Below are 19,134 nucleotides of genomic sequence, written 5' to 3'. Positions count from 1 at the left end.
AGCTGGGATTACAGGCATGCACCACCATGCCTGGCTAATTTTATTTTTTTTTTAGTAGAGACAGGGTTTCTCCATGTTGGTCAGGCTGGTCTCAAGCTCTCAACCTGAGGTGATCCACCTGCCTCAACCTCCCAAAGTGCTGGGACTACAGGCGTGAGCCGCCGCGCCTGGCCATGTGGTTTATTTTTAATGAAACTTCTGAATTGAAATCCAAAATAGTGCAAAGTTCTATGGTTCCAGCCTGGAAAGCATGGCGAAACCCTGTCTCTACAAAAAATTAGCAGAGCATGGTGGCACATAACCTGGAATCCCAGCTACCCAGAAGCTGAGTTGGGAGAATCACTTGAGCCCAAGAGGCAGAGGTTGTAGTGACCCAGACTGAGCCACTGCATTCCAGCCTGGGTGACAGAGAGAGACACTGTATATTAAAAAAAAAAAAAAAAAAAATTCTATGGTTAAACTAGTGTTGCCAACAATATGCAATCCTTTGTATTTCTTGATCTTTAAGAGAAAAAAATTGTCTTTGTTATTGCTGTATCTGTTTTCTTTCTATTCAAGTTTTCAAGGATTTTTGAAAATTGCAACATCAACATAAAGGCATATGGTCAGAGTCTTTAACTGTGAAAGACAAAACCCATTTTAAAGTAACTTTAGAGAAATATTGCTCTTCGGTGACACAGCTATCACTTAAACATGTTGCTTCAAGAGTATCTGAAGTTCTGTTGAGACCCTATCATCACATCCTTTCCCATAAGGCTGATATTGAAAAAGGAAAGGATAAAAAATAGTTATTCTTTTTGTACTAGTGTAATTCCATAATATCACAGTTTAAAAGTTGATACTTAGCCATACTTCCAGAAGCCCCAAAGTCACAAGGGTTTAGTAGCCGCGGTCTGCTTAGCACCAACTCGAGGACAGGTGCAAATGATGACTGCCACTTGCAAACACGTAATCTCTAAATATTCCCAGGACTTTTTTCTTTTTTTTCTGTGTGCAGACCCAACAGTTATAATGAGGAAAGAGGACAGGACAGCCCAAATTTTTATTTATGGCTTTCGTGAAGTTGCACAGGAAGAAATGGGCTTATCCTAAGAATATCAGAAATGGGTCAGAAAGAGAAAACCTAGACTCGCTTCTCCAGAAAACTTTTCCTTTAGCACCTTAAGTTTGTGTAGATAGCTACCTTCCAGGCTGCAGAAGTTCCAGGAATGCTCATCCATTCTTCTCCAAACTCATACCCTTTAGCAGTGCGATGCAATACACTCATGATTCCTGCAGTGTTTCTTTAGCAGGGAACAGTGTGGAGGGAGACTCCTACCTGTGTTTGAATGCCGACCTATGAACTTGAGGTTGATTCATTACGGAACCTCTCAAAACCTTTGATTCCTCATTTGTTAAAGGAGGATAATAATCATGTCTGCCTCATGTGATGATGGAGACTACAGGAGGTAATTCCTTAGTATAGTTCCCAGCAAATCTCAGTAAATCAAAGCTGCTCTTATAATGATGTTTATTATTATTACACAGCTAGAAAAAAAGAAAAAGAAAATACCCCTGGGAGAGTAACACATGGATGTCACTGTCAGAGGGGAAAAAAAAAGAAAGTATGAGTGGGGGAAGAGGAGACAGACCTTTTTGTGCCTCTCATGCCTCATTGTTTTGCTTAATGGCAGCTTCTTTTCCCAGCCTCCAATTAAGTAAAATCTGTACTACCTTTTTCACTTTTTAAATTATGCCCTTTTTTGTGTGTTTTACTCATCTTCCTCTCCAGTCTGAGACAGCATCTAAAACATATTGGATCTCTAGAAATATTTGCTTGATAGCTGACTTTAATTTTTTTATTTTTTTATTTTTTTATTTTTTATTTTTATTTTTGTAGATGGCGTCTCGCTCTGTCGCCCAGACTGGAGTGCAGTGGTGGGATCTCGGCTCACTGCAAGCTCCGCCTCCCGGGTTCACACCATTTTCCTGCCTCAGCCTCCCGAGTATCTGGGACTACAGGCAGCCGCCACCACATCCAGCTAATTTTTTTTTATTTTTAGTAGAGACCGGGTTTCACCTTTTTAGCCAGGATGGTCTCGATCTCCTGACCTCGTGATCTGCCCGCCTCAGGCTCCCAAAGTGCTGGGATTACAGGCGTGAGCCACTGCGCCCGGCCGACTTTAAATTTTAAAAGTGAAGAACCTGGTTTCTATTTCTGTTTAATAGACTAGCTACCAGGGCCTACTATACTGGATAAGTAATAAATGCTTACAAAATGCTTTTTAGAACATTGGTTAAAATAGATCATTAAGTTTAAGGTAAGATTTCCCCATCTTTACAAATAGTATGGGCTGGGCAAGGTGGCTCACGTCTGTAATCCAGCACTTTGAAAGGCTAAGGCAGGAGGATCACATGAGGCCAGAAGTTCAAGACCAGCCTGGGCAACATAGTAAGACCCTGTCTCTACACTAAATTAAAAAAAAAAAAAAAAAAATTACTGGGCACGGTGGCACATGCCTGTAGTCCTAGCTACTCGGGAGGCTGAAATGAGAGGATCATTTGATCCTATGAGTTTAAGGCTTCAGTCACGCCACTGCCCTCCAGACTGAGCAACACACTGAGTCTCTGAGAATAAAATAAATAGTATAGATAAAAGAAAGTCCTGTACAATTCTCGAGTGGTCTTTTTGTTTTGTAATGGGGGTGATGCCCAGTTCCCATCCCAGTGTTACCTGATGGCTAGTTAAATCCTTTTAAGACTCTTACAAGAATAGAACTCAAATTTCATGCCTCTTGAAAAGTATTGGGATAATTAAACAAGTTTACAATTCTATTTTCTCTGCCTAAAGTCCCATATAGCAAAATTTTCTAGAGTCTAAATATAATCTGGTATTATGTTAAGTTGCTTGAGCACACAGCCCCCATCTTAGATTCATCCTACCTTTAGTGAAGTGCTGCAGTATGTTTATTTTCCCTGTGTCTAGGTTTCACTTGCAGCTGCATATTTGCATATGACTTTTTACACTGTGGAGATGTAAATTACTTTTTGGTTTACCCAGAGAAAGTAATGCTCTTTTTAAAAAACTCACACAGATTTGTAGTCCTTGTAATCTTGAATACACCAAAAAAAAAAAAGCTTGTTCTTATTTTGATATTGAAAATATAATAGATGGTGTGATAATGCCAGCTTCATTAATTTATTTTATAAGTACTACAATATAATTGTTAATTTGTCCGTACATGGCCTCCAATTACCTCCTCAATTCCTGGTAACAGCCACAACCTCATCTTTCATTTTTATTACCTAGCAGTTAATTGCACTAATAGGTCTTGCTTTTCATTTCTGCATGACTTTCATTAGAAAAAGTGGCAAGTGTTAACTTTTGCTGCATTTTAGTTAGTGTTTCAGGCTTTTTACTCAAAGAAAAGCAAGGAAAATGGGTTTTTTAAATTTTCATGTAATTATGCTTCCTAGACTCAAAATTCCAGATGACTGCTTCTAACTTTTACTTTTTTTAGAAAAGAAGAGGCTTATTTGGGACCAATAAATTTTGCCAGGTAAGGAATATTGGTAGCTAGATGTATGTGGTAGGGTATTTTTTTTTCTTTAAAAAAGCATTTTTAGTATTATTTCCTAATGAATTATAATTTTCTAAATCCATAGACAGCTTTTTTTGCACAATGTGAACTAACATGAGCTAATTTGACTACTTAATAAGACATTTGTAAATGTAAAAGATATAAACATTTAAGAAATATTTTTGAAAGTACTTGTTCATTTTTAACAATCAAATGTCTGTGAAATGCCAAATGAATCTTTAAAAATGAAAATTCGTTATGTGATTGTAATACCTCCAATAATTTTTGAGTAGTCTACACATGAAATCCTTATGATATAGAAACATAGTTTTGACTATACTAAAATGAGTTACTTGCATTTATCATATTTTAAGATTTATGATAATGTTTTTATTAATCCTAAACTTTTTTTTCATCCTGAAACTTGGTGATAGAATAGAAGAATTATCATCGATTTAGTTACATGCATCTCATTATAACTACAGAGAACTGGCATTGCACTAACAGAGGAAAAAATTTAAGTTAACATAAACTAATATCATCGTTATTTTATCTAGTTTTTAGAGCCTTGTACTAATGCTAAGAACAAAACTTGAGAATTTTACCACTTTATACTTTTTTAAAAAGTATGTGAAAGCCTTCTTCATTACTGTCGCATTTGGATCCCGTTGAAATGACTCGAGTATTTGTAGTTATTGCATCAGAGGGCAAATACTCAAAACATTAGTTTGACAGTGTCTGTTTCAAAATCAGATAAAGTGACAAGTGGGACATTCTTTTTTATTCCGGTTAAAGTCTCTATTCAACTAAATCATGTCCCCCAAAATGGCATTTAAATACAAAAATGTAACTATAGAATTTTATGATAAACAGCAGAAGAAAAGAGATTTAGACTAGAAGAAAAAGTGAATCTCTTCCAGAAACCTTAAGGAAATACAGAATTAAGAGGAAAATGAAGAAAATCTGTTCCAAGTGAGACAGATGGGGGGTACAATATTGATACAATTAGTGATAAGTTATCCAAAGGATGAAAAGGCAGAAAGAGTTAATGATAAGTAGCAAAGAAGGTGTAAAAGGGCTGTGCTTATTTAGTTGATTTTATGAGAAAACTTAGGATTACATATATAAACTGGAGGAGCCAATTCTGGGGAGAGTTTCATGAAGGAACCTCCTTAGTCTGGTCTGCTTTTTAGAGAGCAGATGGATGGAAACTTGCCTACCTTTCTATGTGGAGTGCTCAGCCACAACTCACCTTTCAGGATGGAGAGCTCTCAGCCTTGGGGCCACAAAGGCATATTTTCAGGCCAATGTGGTGCAAATGTGAGATTTCAGCAGAATAAAACTATTAGGGGCCAGGCACAGTGGCTCATGCCTGTAATCCCAGCACTTTGGGAGGCCAAAGCAGGCCGATCGCCTGAGGTCAGGAGTTCGAGACCAGCCTGGCCAACATGGTGAAGCCCCGTCTCTACTAAAAATACAAAAAAAAAAAAAAAAAAAAAAAAGAGAGAGAGACAGAGAAAAGAAAAGAAAAAAACTAGCCAGGTGCGGTGGTGGGTGCCTATAATCCCAGCTACCCAGGAGGCTTAGGCAGGAGAATTGTTTGAACCCAGGAAGCAGAGGTTGTAGTGAACTGATACTGCACCACTGCACTCCAGCCTGGGCCACAGAGCAAGACTCTGCCTCAAAACAAAAACAAAAAGAAAAAAACTATATTAGAAGTTATGTAAAAAATTATGTAGGCAGCTAACAATTTTTAAAACTTAATGGAAATATTTATATTCAAAGATCTTGCTGGAGCTATCAATAGATATAATAGTCTACTAAAATAGTCTACTAAGAACTTGAAACTAGATATTCATAAATGTATCTTTTGTCTTTCTATGTTTAGGCATGGAAACAGCTAGGATATGTGGATTCACTTTGAGGAAAGTTTTAATTTTGATGTTAATTTCAATATATTTTTTGAAAGGAGTAATAGGAAAGTGTACATTAATTCTATGATTTATTGTTTAAATGTACTTTAATTTGATTTAAAGAAAAATATTAGTGTGTGGATATGGCAAAAAATAATGAAAATAGCATGCAGAAAACTGGTATTTAGGAAATAGTGATAGAGTTTAATCCTATGTAGTTCACATATCACCAGATGGGAGGTATTTTTCAGAGCCTGAGATCAGAAACTATCTCAATAAAATGCTCTTGTTTTATAAACTTTGCAAAACAGTGGGTTTTTTCACCCTGCCAAGATAAGTTAGCCTGTTTTATTTTTAAGCCTGCCTAAACTGATTCGCCATGTCTGGTAACTGTCAGAAAGTATAGTTTCATATTTTGCAAATAGATAGATTAGATTTAAGTATTCGTGTTTGTGAATAAAATAAAGTGAACTAGGAATTTATTTTCTGACCTTTTGAGATTTTCTATCACATAGTTTTTTAAATTGCCATTCTCATTGAATAAAATTTAATACAATCAATTATGACCTTCAACAGTATGAATCCCTAGATTTTCCAGTAATGATATGTTAGATTTAGTAGTTAAACATAATACTGTTAAGAAAGTTTTTCTTTTTTACTTATTAAATTATCATACATAAAATTGACTTTCTGAGAGGGAAAGTTCTGTGAATTTAACATATGTATAGATTTGTGTAACCATCACATTATAGTTAGGCTATCTCTCCAGAAAACTTCCCCCTTAGCATTTTTTTTTTTTTTTAAGATGGAGACAAGGTCTTGCTGTGTTGCCCAGGCTGGTCTCAAACTTCTGGGCTCAAGTGATCCTCCTGTCTCCACCTCCCAAAGTGCTTGGATTATAGGCATAAGCCCCTGCACTTGGCACCCTCTTAAAATTTGTAAGTGTCCCAAACCACCATAACTGTTCTTTATAATAGGAATACATTGTCCTGTCATCTCTCTTGAAATTGTAGCCAAAAAATAGGTTAATGTATTATGCAACAACTCTTCAATCCACTTGCCTTTCTAATGTGTTTAGTTTCTTCTAATTGCTAATTTTGCATTTTGTCGATTTATAATCATGATCAGAGATAGTACTCATTTCTCTTCTCTGTCAAATATCATCAACTAATCCAATCTTAATCTCTAACGTCAGGAGATTTCCTAGACAATGGTGTCAGTGGATCTGTCCTTGTTCATATTACATCTGTTATGTAACGTTTTGCTCGTCATCTGCATTGTTTTTTGAACTGCCAGTTGTTTGATGTAAATGCTGGAGATTATTACCTGGAGTACACAAGAGAATCACTGCTGTGTCTCTTTTCATAGGCTCTGCATATCTAGGTGTTTCTTTTCCTGAGTGTTTTAATGACTTTGTGCCATACTTTTTCTGTTTGAGTACTTGTATCACTCTATATTTCTCTGAATACATATGATACATGCAAGCCAAAAGGGGAAAATCACAAGCTATAAATCAAAACTTTACTTGATTAATATTTAAACAAGGGTTGCATGTCAGCCAATCTGTTTTAGGCATTTTAGTGTACAGTTGTGACATGCATTTTCAGTAGAATGAATTTCAGTCTATAGCACATGAAAGTTAACAAATCATTTTAAAATATGTATATTCAGTCAAAACTTTCTGTGCTCTGATAAGAGCCTGTCATTTATGACTTTACCACAAATCAAAAATTAAGAAGCATAAACATAATTGTAATAATTGTTATTGACATCATTTGGGCCATCTTAAGTATTATTACCTCATACAGGGAAAACATTAACATTTTTAGCTGAGCATAGTGTGGCACACGCCTGTAGTCCCAGCTACTCGGGTCGCTGAAGCAGGAGGATCACTGGAGCCCAGGAGGTTGAGGCTGCAGTGAACTATGATCACACCACTGAATTCCAGCTTGAGCAACAGAGCAAGACCCTGTCTCAAGAAAAAAAAAAAAAAAAGTTAATTTTAACCCTGACCTTTGGATCTTAAGTTTTCTTGTTTTATGATTCTTCTAAGGTTTTTCAAGGCTCCTTCTATAGAGATAAGGTTTCTTGGAATATGGTGATTCTCTTGTGGTCTTTTTTGAGTTATGTTTTCAAAGCCATTTTTTTGTTTTCATTTTTGTCATTTGTTTTCATGTTTAATTTTTGGAGACAAATACATTACTATTGAATGAGATTCTTTATTATCTTTGTTTAGGAACTAAAAGTTTAAACTATGGAATATTTCAACTACTGTTATTTGCTCACTATTGTCTTCTCTTAGAAGTTACAAATAGACTATTTTCTCATTTGTTCTTCAGATGGATCCTGTGCAAAAAGCGGTTATTAACCATACATTTGGAGTATCCATTCCCCCAAAGAAGAAACAAGTTATTTCTTGTAATGTCTGTCAGCTTCGCTTTAACTCAGATGTGAGTATCACCTTTTCATTATTCTCTGTAGTTTGTCAGAGCTAAAAGTCTGATTGATCTAAATATGTACATTTCTTCATATTTACATACTCTTTAGCAGCCACTCCTACTGGTAGCCCACTTATTTCAGGATGCCAGATTTCCAAGAGATTTGGATTCAATGCTTAAAACTTGAACAATAGAGTATGGTTGACCCTCTGAATCCACAGGGTCCATATCCGTGGATTCAACCTAGCTCACATTGAAAGTATTTTCTAGAACAACATTACAACAATAAAAAACAATACAAATTTTAAAACCAATAGAGGATTATAGACAATAGTCTATAAGTGGCTAATATCAAAAATTAAGAATTTGTCTATGCAATCAGTCTCAACTATACCATTTTACAGTTAATCTCACTAATTATATTTACTTGTCAAAATGCTTGAGTATCAGAAAATATGAAAAAAGTTTTAAAATGCAATGAAGATATTTTAAAAATTAAAATGCCATAAATGTGGAAGAAAACCATTTTTACTATTAGCTATCAAGTGCCACATTTCCTATTTGTGCCAAATTTTGTTAAATACCTAAGAGAATTATTAATTTCCTATATGATTTACATTTTCCCAGAACATAAAATACAGAGAAAGTTTCATAAACTATTTTATCTGGCAAGCATAACCATCCTGCTAAAAAAAGATAACAAGAAAATGGAACAAATCACTCTCTTTTATGAAAATGGGTTTTCAAATTTATAGACAAAATAACAGGAAAGCAAAATAAACAATATTAGAATATTTACAATATCCAATTACCAAGTAAAGCCAATGACCGATGTAAATCAGAATCTGAAGGCTGGGTATAATATGTGGTATTTCCTGAGTTACTTGACCCCTGTAGCCATTTTGCAAAGAGCTTGTTACAGAATTAATGTTGTTTAGAAATACTAAAATAATAATCACTTTTGTTTGCATATACCATTAAATTATGTTTTGATAATTCTACATAGGAAGCATAATAAAAAATAGTCATTGGAAAAGAGATGTTTATCATGATTTATAAAATTATATTTAGTATAATTTTAATCAAAAGTCCAACGAATTTTTTGGTACATCATAAAACTTCCTGATCAGGAATCAAAATGTACCTAAATAAACTGAGAAATATACAGTGTTAATTCATTTGAAGTCTTAATATTGTTAAGATGTCAGTTCTCCCCCAAATTGATCTATAGATCCAGCACAATCCTGATCAAAATCCCAAAATGCTTTTTTATTGTAGAAAATAGCAAGCTGTTTCTTAAATATACATAGAAAAGCCCTAGAATAGCCAAAACATTTTTTAAAGGACACATTTTGAAGACTTAATGCTTCCTGATTTTAATACTTACTCTAAAATCTACAATAATCAATTGGTGAAATTGGTGAAAGAATGGTAGACACATGGATCAATGGAACAGAACAGAGTCCAGAAATAGACTCGCACCAATATAGTCAGTTGATTTTCAACAAAGTTGCAGAGTGAATTCAATGAAGAAAGCCTAATCTTTTCAACAAATAGTGCTAGAAGAAGTATATTCGTATGTAAATTCAAAAAACGCCTTGACTGCTACCCGATACAAAACATAAAAATTCAATAGGATCATTCATAAAATAAAAACTTTAAAAAACTATTAGACTTCTAGATGAAAACAGTAGAAAATCTATTTGGCTTTGCATTAAGCAAAGATTTCTTAGAAAATAAAAAGTGTGAATATTGATATATTAGACTTCATCAAAATTTAAAACTTCTACTCTTCAGAGACACTGTTACACTATTAAGAAAATGAAAAAACAAGCTATAGACTACTAGAAAATATTTGTACCTGCTTAAGAAATTGCATACAAATATGTAAATAACTTATAACTCAATAATAAATGATAAAATGGGAAAACAATTTTAACAGGCACTTTACCAAACAAGAAATATGAATGATGAATAAGCACATTTAAAAATGCTCAACGTGTTTAACGATTAAGGAAATACAAATTGAAACCAAAATCAGATACCACTACACCTATTAGAATGGTGAAAATTAAACAAATTGATAGGATCAAATGGCTAGGATGAGGAGCAACTGGACCTCTCATACACTGTTAGTGAGAATACAAAATGTTTTTTGAAAACAATTTGGCAGTTATAAATAAGAAACTTTATAAAGTTATACATACATTTCCCATATGACCCAGCAATCCCACTTCTAAGTATATCCCCAAGGCAAATGAAAACATATATTTATCCATATGTGCAGCTTAAAGTAATTTTATTCATAATTGCCCAAAACTGGAATTGACCCAAATGTCCATCAACTGATGAATAAACAAACTATGTTAAAGCCATACAATGGAAATAAAGAAATAAAAATAAATAGAAATAAAGTAAAAGTAAAAAGTAAGTAGTGATACATGCTACAACATGGATGAATCTCCAAGGCAGTATGCTAAGTGAGAGAAGTAAGACACAAAGACTATATGCTGTATGATTGCGCTCGGATAACTTTCTGCAGATGATGAAACTATGGGGATAGTCAGATCAGTGGTTAACAGGGACTGAAGGTTAAGTTAGGGAATTGACCACAAATGGAAATGCAGGAAACTTTTTGAATGATGAAAATATTCTGTAACTTTATTGTTGTGATGTTTACATGACAGTCTTTGTTTTTCAAAATTCATTAAGCTGAACACCTAAAAAAAAAAATTTACTATATGTGGAGTATACCTTAGTAAATCTAACTAGAAAAAATTAATGATATGAGCCACAAAATATTTTATAAATAGAAGACTAATTTATGATAGTGATGTAACTACTAAATATATTAAGCTACAATTTTACTACTAGAATGAAAGTATAATACTTTTCTAAGAATAGACACAATAATAAATACAGAAATAGATTCGAGTACATTTTACAGTATTGCTCAGTTATTATTCAAATTTTTAGAGTTATACAGAGAAGTTAAAGTCTGTTGTTATATAGATATGACATGAAAATGTTTATTACTTATCTGACCACTTACAAAACAAATGCCCACCTAAAGACATGCTGCATCTTTAACACTGGCATTCTCACTGTCAAAAGGCCAGATGCTTGAAAACATCTCTCAATACAATGCAAATAATAGATTTCAGAATGAAATTGCAAAAATCATGCAAAAGATGCCTAATTTTATGAAGTCCATTAATGTAATGTTAGAGAACTGCTTGGTTTAAAGCCACTGACAAATAAGGATTTACCTATTTAGAAGAGTTAATTTAAGAAGAGTAAAATAACGAGGTTGATGATGGATAGATTCTTCAAAACAAGAGATGTTGAACACTGACTGAATAATAGGGGCTTAGGGACAATTATGAATCTCTCAAATTAAAAAATAACATATTTATAGTCCAAACCATGATAATATTAAAAAACCTATTGAGGCTGGGTGCAATGGCTCATGCCTGTAATCCTAGCACTTTGGAAGGCTGAGATGGGTAGATCACTTGAGTTTAGGAGTTTGAGACCAGCCTGACCAACATGGTGAAACCCTGTCTGTACTAAAAATACAAAATTAGCCAGGCATGATGGTGCATGCCTGTAATCCCAGCTACTTGGGAGGCTGAGGCAGGAGAATCGCTTGAACCCCGGTGGGGAAGGTTGCAGTGAGTTGAGATTGTGCCATTGCACTCTAGCCTGGGCAACAAGAGCAAAACTCCATCTCAAAAAAAAAAAAAAAAAAAAAAAAAAACCACACACACACACACACACATTGAAAAAACTATCCCTTTCCTCACCTTTCCAACCTCCATGTCATTCCCTATTTGTAATCACTTTAATATTTTTTGCATATCTTTCCAGGTTTTGCTTATGCAAATATAACTAAGTATGACTACATATTCTTATTTCTTCCCTTTTCTATGTAAATAGTAGCATACTATTGACACTCTTCTTTGCCTTCATTGCCTTCATTTTTTTATGTAACAATATATGCTGGAGAATTTTTTCTATCAGAACATAGAGAGCTCCTGTACTCTTTTTATAGATGTGATAGGCAAAGATGCCCATATCCTACTTTCTGCAACCTGTTAATATATCTTACATAGCAAAGGGGAATTAAGGTAGTAGATGGAATTAAGGGAGCTAATATTCAGACCTCATGATAAAAGAATTATTCTGGATCATCCTGTGGTCCCAAGGTAACCATAAGGTCTTTAAAAGTAGAAGAGGGAGGCGGAAGAGGCAGTCAGAGTGATGCCATCTGACAAGGAGTCCACTCGCCATTGCTGGCTTTGTAAGGGAAGGAAGGAGCCACCAGCTAAGGAATGTGGGCAGCCTCTAGAAGCTGGAAAAGACAAAGAAATGGATTTTCCCTTAAAGCCTCCAGAAGGAATACAGCCCTGCTGACATCTTGATGTTAGCCCAGTGAGATCCATGCCAGACTCCTGACCTCCAGAACTATAAGATAAGAAGTTTTTAAGCCACTAAGTTTATAAAAATTTGCTATGAAAGCAACAGAAAACTAATACAGTAGTTTATTTGTGGATGTTTCATAGTTTAACTCATCCCTTACAGGGTGACACTTATATTGGTTCCCATCTTTTGATATCTCCTAGATTTTCACTCAATAAATGGCAGAGCTAGAACATAAGTCTGAATCTCTTGCCTCTAAATCCACAGCTCTTCCTATTATATTATGTTGCCTCACATAAGTTTACTCATTTCCTAAGCATTTACTGAACTCTTCCTGTATGATAAACACTGCTAATCTCTACAATATGGCCTAAAATGAACCACATGATCTTTGGAAGGACCATTGAAGTTCTATAACTAATAATCATTTCCATGGTATCTCTTGTCAGGAGAATAGGATATAAACACCTCCATCTTACAAATCAACAGCTAAGACCCAGAAAGAATGGGCCGGGCGCGGTGGCTCAAGCTTGTAATCCCAGCACTTTGGGAGGCCGAGACGGGCGGATCACGAGGTCGGGAGATCGAGACCATCCTGGCTAACACGGTGAAACCCCGTCTCTACTAAAAAATACAAAAAACTAGCCGGGCGAGGTGGCGGGCTCCTGTAGTCCCAGCTACTCCGGAGGCTGAGGCAGGAGAATGGCGTAAACCCGGGAGGCGGAGCTTGCAGTGAGCTGAGATCCGGCCACAGCACTCCAGCCTGGGCGACAGAGCCAGACTCCGTCTCAAAAAAAAAAAAAAAAAAAAGAATGACTATGAGTTCTGTTTTTTATTTGTGTGATGGGTTGGGTTATGGAAGGCATAAGAATTTCTTTCGAGCCCCAGAATTACTCCAGGAGTACATCCACCTTTGTCTTGAGCTCCATTTGATGTCAGCCATTTTCTTTGTACTTACTAATAGGGGCGTGGACATATGTGCACACATAAGCACATGACTAGCAGCCTCCTTGCTATAGCTCCAAAGTTCCATTGATAATAAAGAAAGAAATTAGATTTCTGAGTCATTCTTAGACTCTGGGCAGTAAAGCCACGAAGTCTGGATGGCAAATTCACAAATGTGACATATACATGTTCTCAGTGTTTAGTAATGGTACTATAATCTGCATAACCAAGCTCTGAAGCTGAGCATTTTTTATTTGGGAGAGAGTTTATTATTTTATAATTACCCTATTTACATTTTAATGTAAGAATTAAAAAGATGCTCATCCTTATTTTTTAATAACATTTCTAAATCAGCCTGAGACTGAAATTGGCTTCACTCTTCAGTATAGAAAATACGTTTATTGAAAAATCTGGAAGGCAGATGCACAGTAAACAGACTGCATTTTGCAGTTCTTCATTATCCATATAAAATGTACCAGTCGACTTCATGCATTAAAATTCAATATGACCTAGTTTAAGTGTCTTGTACCTCCCTTTGTCCAGCTTTTATCATCTCAGTAGAACTACCCTGTTGAAAAGCAAAATGCTACAGCTTTATTTACACAAGACACAGTTATGTAAATGAGCAAGCATTAATCACAAACATTTCCCAAATGAACCTTTACAAATTAACACCATTAACTTTGCCAGGGAGCAGGATTGCAGTCCAGGAATAATATGCTTTCCAACTGAGTCCCAGACATTTGCACAAATGTGTGTATCACCTCAAGCCCTACTTTCTTCCTGATCACCTTTTTTCTAACAAGGTATACCTAAGCTGAATGAGGCTGTTTTAACCCTGAATGTTTCTGTATTCTCCAGTAACTGAGTATACTGCAACTGCAGTATGGTCATAAATTGATAAGCCTAAATCTGAATCTTTATCTTTTAGCTGGAAAATGCCATTTCCAGAGTTAAGCTTTGCCAGGGAAATGAGCTTACGTACACTTCAGAAAATTTTTTGAGACTAACGTTTATCTCATTTTGGCTAAGTTGAAATTGGCAGATTCCAAATAATTTCTAATTTACATATTAGTTTCAATTCCTTGGAGGATAGTAGCAGAAGGATGAAAGAATGATTCTTACACAAAATCAATCTTTATACAAAATTGAATCAAAATCAAATTCTTAAACAGATTCTTACACAAAACAAGGCAAATTGATTCTCTTAAATATTTAAAAACAGAGATTATATTATTATTATTAATATTGATCTCAGAACATAGTTTATTATAAATACCCTTAATGTATTTCTGAGTCTTTTATGCCTTATAGGCAAATCAAAATGAAAGCATGGTGATCTTTTTAGTCAAGTTTATATACTCTAAGTCAGAAGTTGACCCTGAAATGTTGGTACTCAGCATTAGTACCACAAGTAATTAAGCGTGAGATACATTGTCCCTAAATGTTGACCCCATAGGCTTTTATTACTCATTTGGAGCTCGGCCATTTGATTTTTCAAATTTACATTATTATCTTTGAATGACATCATAAACATTGAATCACTTATAGTTTATATTTTATTTTTTATGGTACCTCTAAATTTGTGATCTGTTGATGTTTTTTATTTTGTTTTTTGGTTTTAGGTTATCGAATATCCCTATCTCTCATTTTAGCCTTCTGTTCTTTTTGCTGTGCCCTATTTTCTCATGTCTGAAGACCTAAGGTGACAACCTCCTGCAATTTCATTTATTTACATTAGAATGGTTAAGTACAAATGGACAGAAAATTAAGGGTAGAAGTTAAAATGGTAGGGTAATGCCTGTAATCCCAGCACTTTGGAAGGCTGAGGAGGGCGGATCATGAGGTAAGGAGATCGAGAACATGCTGGCTAACATGGTGAAACCCCGTCTCTACTAAAAAATACAAAAAACTAGCCAGGCATGGTGGCGGGCACCTGTAGTCCCAGCTACTCGGGAGGCTGAGGCAGGAGAATGGCGTGAACCTGGGAGGCGGAGCTTGCAGTAAGACGAGATCACACCACTACACTCCAGCCTGGGCGACAGAGCGAGACTCCGTTTCAAAAAAAAAAAAAAAATGGTAGGGTAATCAACCACTTGTGTAAACATTTCTGTGGGTGACCTGACTGTGCTACTCTTTACTATAAATCTCTGAAATTTCAGAAACTGCAGTGGTTCAATGACCTCCCTCAATTCCCATGTGCAATTGATACATCCATAATACCACCTCACTGTGCATTTTGTGTCTTTGTCATCTTAGCAGTTTTCATTTGGATAAGGCCATTTAGGTTATGCCCTCCTGGGTCTTTCTGCCTATGTCTCTTCTTTGGTTTTAATTTTATTCCAATTTCCTGATTTCTTTAGCAGTTAATAAAATACAATATAAACTTGTATTTGTCTTGCATGAACAAACTTCCCTATCTACCATCTGCCATTTAGAAGGCCTTAGTGCTGTCTCTGCTAGAGACCTTGGCATTCTCTGTCACCCAGCAGAGACCTCAGCAGTCAAGAGATTAGGAAGGAAGCCACAACTTTGGGTTCCACATAACTCCCTTTCCACATGCTGTTGGCTGATTTTGCATCTTCCTTTGCCACCAGACCTAACTCCACCTCTCTCCACCAGCTGCGACGAGGCAGTCAGTCCCTGCAGCAGCTGTGTTTTTTTCTGAGAAATCAGATCAACTGGGAAACAGGAACCCCATTAGACACCATGTTTGAAGATGTCCCTTCCAGCAAAAGCAAAAGAGGCACACAGCTGCAAGGGTACCCGCTTGGGTTTTCTGAAGTATCAAGCTTTTTATTTGTCATTATGTAACATTCTCCTAGGGGATTCCACATTTTGCTATTGACTGCCTGGTGCTTGCTTTTAACTCTAGAAATTCTATCTGCATGTTACATGTTTCTCTTCCCCTGTGTTTTCCTCTAAACTATCACATTTCTTCTTCCTTTCTTCTCTACTCAATTTTCTCTTCTCTCTCCTCCAACTCCTCTCCTTTATCACTTGTTCCTATTTTTCTGGCACAAAAATACAGCAAATGTAATTTCCCCTGTCTTTCTTGGACATTTGTAATTTCTTTATTAAGCTTTTTTAGCTTAAAAACTGGATACATTGTTTTAAATCTAGAGGTATTTTACTTAAAAAGGCCTTTGGAAGGTTAAAAATATATTGAGCATGTTATTTGAAACTCAAACCAACATACTATTTAAAAAATAAATTTACCTCATATTTTCTGAATATTCAGACACTCTATAGTTGATGGTACTTTACCCTAATGGGTTTGTCAAAAAAACTTTGAACATTCACTTTCATGTATATATTATACATTCACCTATATATATGTATAGTCACATATATAAACATTCACCTATATACACACACACATATATATACACATTCACTGCCTGCCACACATACACATCTTCTGCGTTTCTCTTGAAAGCCCTTAAGATAGATAGCAGCTTCACATATATTAACATATAGATAGCACATTCACATATATAAACATTCACATATATATATACACACACGTATATATACATATTCACTGCATGCCACACATACACATCAACTGTATTTCTCTTGAAATCCCTTAAGATAGCAGCTTCTTTAGTGTATAAACTTGTAGCATATTTATATAATTCTAAATCATATATACACAATTTCATATCAGGAGTGCGTGTGTATATGTGTGTGTGTATGTTCAAGAATACTAGTGCCTAAGCTATTAGATTTCACCTTTATAAATAGTAGCCTCCCATGCAAAACCTAAATAAGCCAAGGAAGTTGACCCTCACAGAAAAGTGACTTTATGATAAGGGGATTTGGAGAAAGTCACATATAAAGTGAACTCTGTAGCAGATGATTAAAGAAAGAGATCCACAGTAGTGAAAATCTCCTTGCTAGGTTAAGAACCAAAAAGCTAGCTGCACACTTTACATCTGCTGTTCAACAGTACAAATTGTTGAATAAATGAATAATATTGTAAGTTTGAAAAAACCAACTGATTCTGTCAAGAAAAATGATACTGAAAATAGAGGGAATCAATAGCATCAAATGGAAATCTAGAAAATGATAGCCTGCTTTTGTCAAACATTTTACATTTTTGCCATAAATAAGGCTATTCATATTGATTCTTAGGTTTGAAGAGTAGTGAAGCAGATAGGAAGTAATTAAAAGCATAAATCTCAGAAACTTGGGAAGGTAATTCTCTGCTTTGCAGACAGAGCTGACAAAATGATGAACATTTTTGCTTCAATATGACAGAAATATAGCATGATTACAGGGAGCAGGGACATATCGTGCTAAAAGTTTCATTCAATAGCAACTGTTTAACAAGCTCATAACAAAGTTCAGTCATCTTTTTTGAAGCATATAGTAGTCACTTATTAAATGTAAACTTGTTTCCAAAGTAGCACTATAATATTATTTAAAAAGTCACAGCCTTTATCAGCATTACCTTATTATAAATGGATATTTGGATAATTTAGGATTGATATTAAGTTTGTCACTGAAAAAAAAGGAAAGACTAGGTTAAATGTGAAGTTTAAAAAAGTGATTGTGATGGATCACGAGGTCAGGAGATGGAGACCATCCTCGTTAACACGGTGAAACCCCGTCTCTACTAAACATACAAAAAATTAACCAGGCGTGGTGGCAGGTGCCTGTAGTCCCAGCTACTCAGGAGGCTAAGGCAGGAGAATGGCAGGAGCCCGGGTGGTGCAGCTTGCAGTGAGCCCGGATCGTGCCACTACACTCTAGCCTGAGCGACAGAGCAAGACTCTGTCTCAAAAAAAAAAAAGTGATTATGATGACTCATAAAGGTTCATCAAATCCTATTTTTAACTAATGAGGAAATAGATAATACACATCATTCAATTTTTTTGGCTTTTCTTTAAATACATAGATGTCTAACATGACATGTTATTTTAATTATTTATATGTGTTCAATGATATTCAGAATTGGTGATCAGCCTAATATGATGTTATGAAGAAAAGAAAATATGAACGTTACTAGGAAAGTACCAATACTCACCCTCACTTATCATAATACAGTCTCAACAGAAAATAATTAAGTATCCATGATTCACCATCAAAACTGCAAGCTTTGGTTCATTTCCATTAAATATTAGTTTGCTGATCAAACATTAATAACCACTTTAAAAATACTATGAGTTTTCTTTTTTCCTGTGTAAAATTCCTGTGTTAATAACTCTTTTAGTCAAAAGTAAAAGATTCCTGGAAGGATTTTTAAGTCATTTTGTCAGTGATCTTTCTCATCCAAAAGTTGTCTTGCCACTTGGGGGTTGGAAAAAGACTGTTGAGGGTTTGTGTATTTTCCTTCTTCGCTTGGTATGGATTTCTTTAGTGAAGATTGGTTGCAGAATCCTTAACAATAAGATGTTTCATTAGATATTTGTGGTTTTGGATTCTTCAGCTGAAAATGTATTCAACATACAATTAAAAACAGGTAGAATTGGAACACCTGTAGCCTTCCAAAACGATTAGTTGCTGGTTTTAAGTTTAAATTCAGGCTTTATTTAAGACATACTTGGTTTGCTGTAGCTTATCTTTTATTCAGTATGGTTGAGCAGGCAAGTGGCTATAATTTTTATAATTTAAGACAAAAACACAAGTGAAGCTGAATGGAACAAAAAAATAAGTTTACTACACTACTTTCAAGTAAGAGACCAATTTAATACCGTTTAGAACATTCTGCAGAAGAGATACCCTTTAGCTACTCTCATCTCTCAAGCAGCTCTTTAAATGAAGTGACAGCATTTTGCCGTGGAAGCCAGATAACTTTAGTTGTGGCGGGTCAGCATAAAGAGCAGTTTTTTGGGAAAGTCTGACTGACTG

At 35.2% G+C, this 19,134-nt stretch overlaps 1 protein-coding gene across 13 annotated transcripts in view; it reads left to right on the top strand.

The window, feature by feature from the left end:
* Nucleotides 1-19,134, top strand: part of ZNF385B (zinc finger protein 385B) — a 422,701-nt gene that overhangs the window by 337,356 nt on the left and 66,211 nt on the right. For 9 of the 13 annotated variants that reach the window (XM_025404509.1, XM_025404502.1, XM_025404500.1 and 6 more), the window contains one exon: nt 7,813-7,923. In XM_025404509.1, the coding sequence (XP_025260294.1) occupies nt 7,813-7,923 (111 nt within the window). Of the gene's footprint in view, nt 1-1,976; nt 1,986-3,500; nt 3,540-7,812; nt 7,924-19,134 lie in introns of those variants that run through there. The other 4 variants (XR_003122125.1, XM_025404501.1, XM_025404504.1 and 1 more) reach the window with 2 other exon arrangements.

Source organism: Theropithecus gelada, chromosome 12 (assembly GCF_003255815.1).
Source record: "Theropithecus gelada isolate Dixy chromosome 12, Tgel_1.0, whole genome shotgun sequence".
Classification (NCBI taxonomy): Eukaryota; Metazoa; Chordata; class Mammalia; order Primates; family Cercopithecidae; genus Theropithecus; species Theropithecus gelada.
This window is presented reverse-complemented; position numbering and strand designations above follow the sequence as displayed.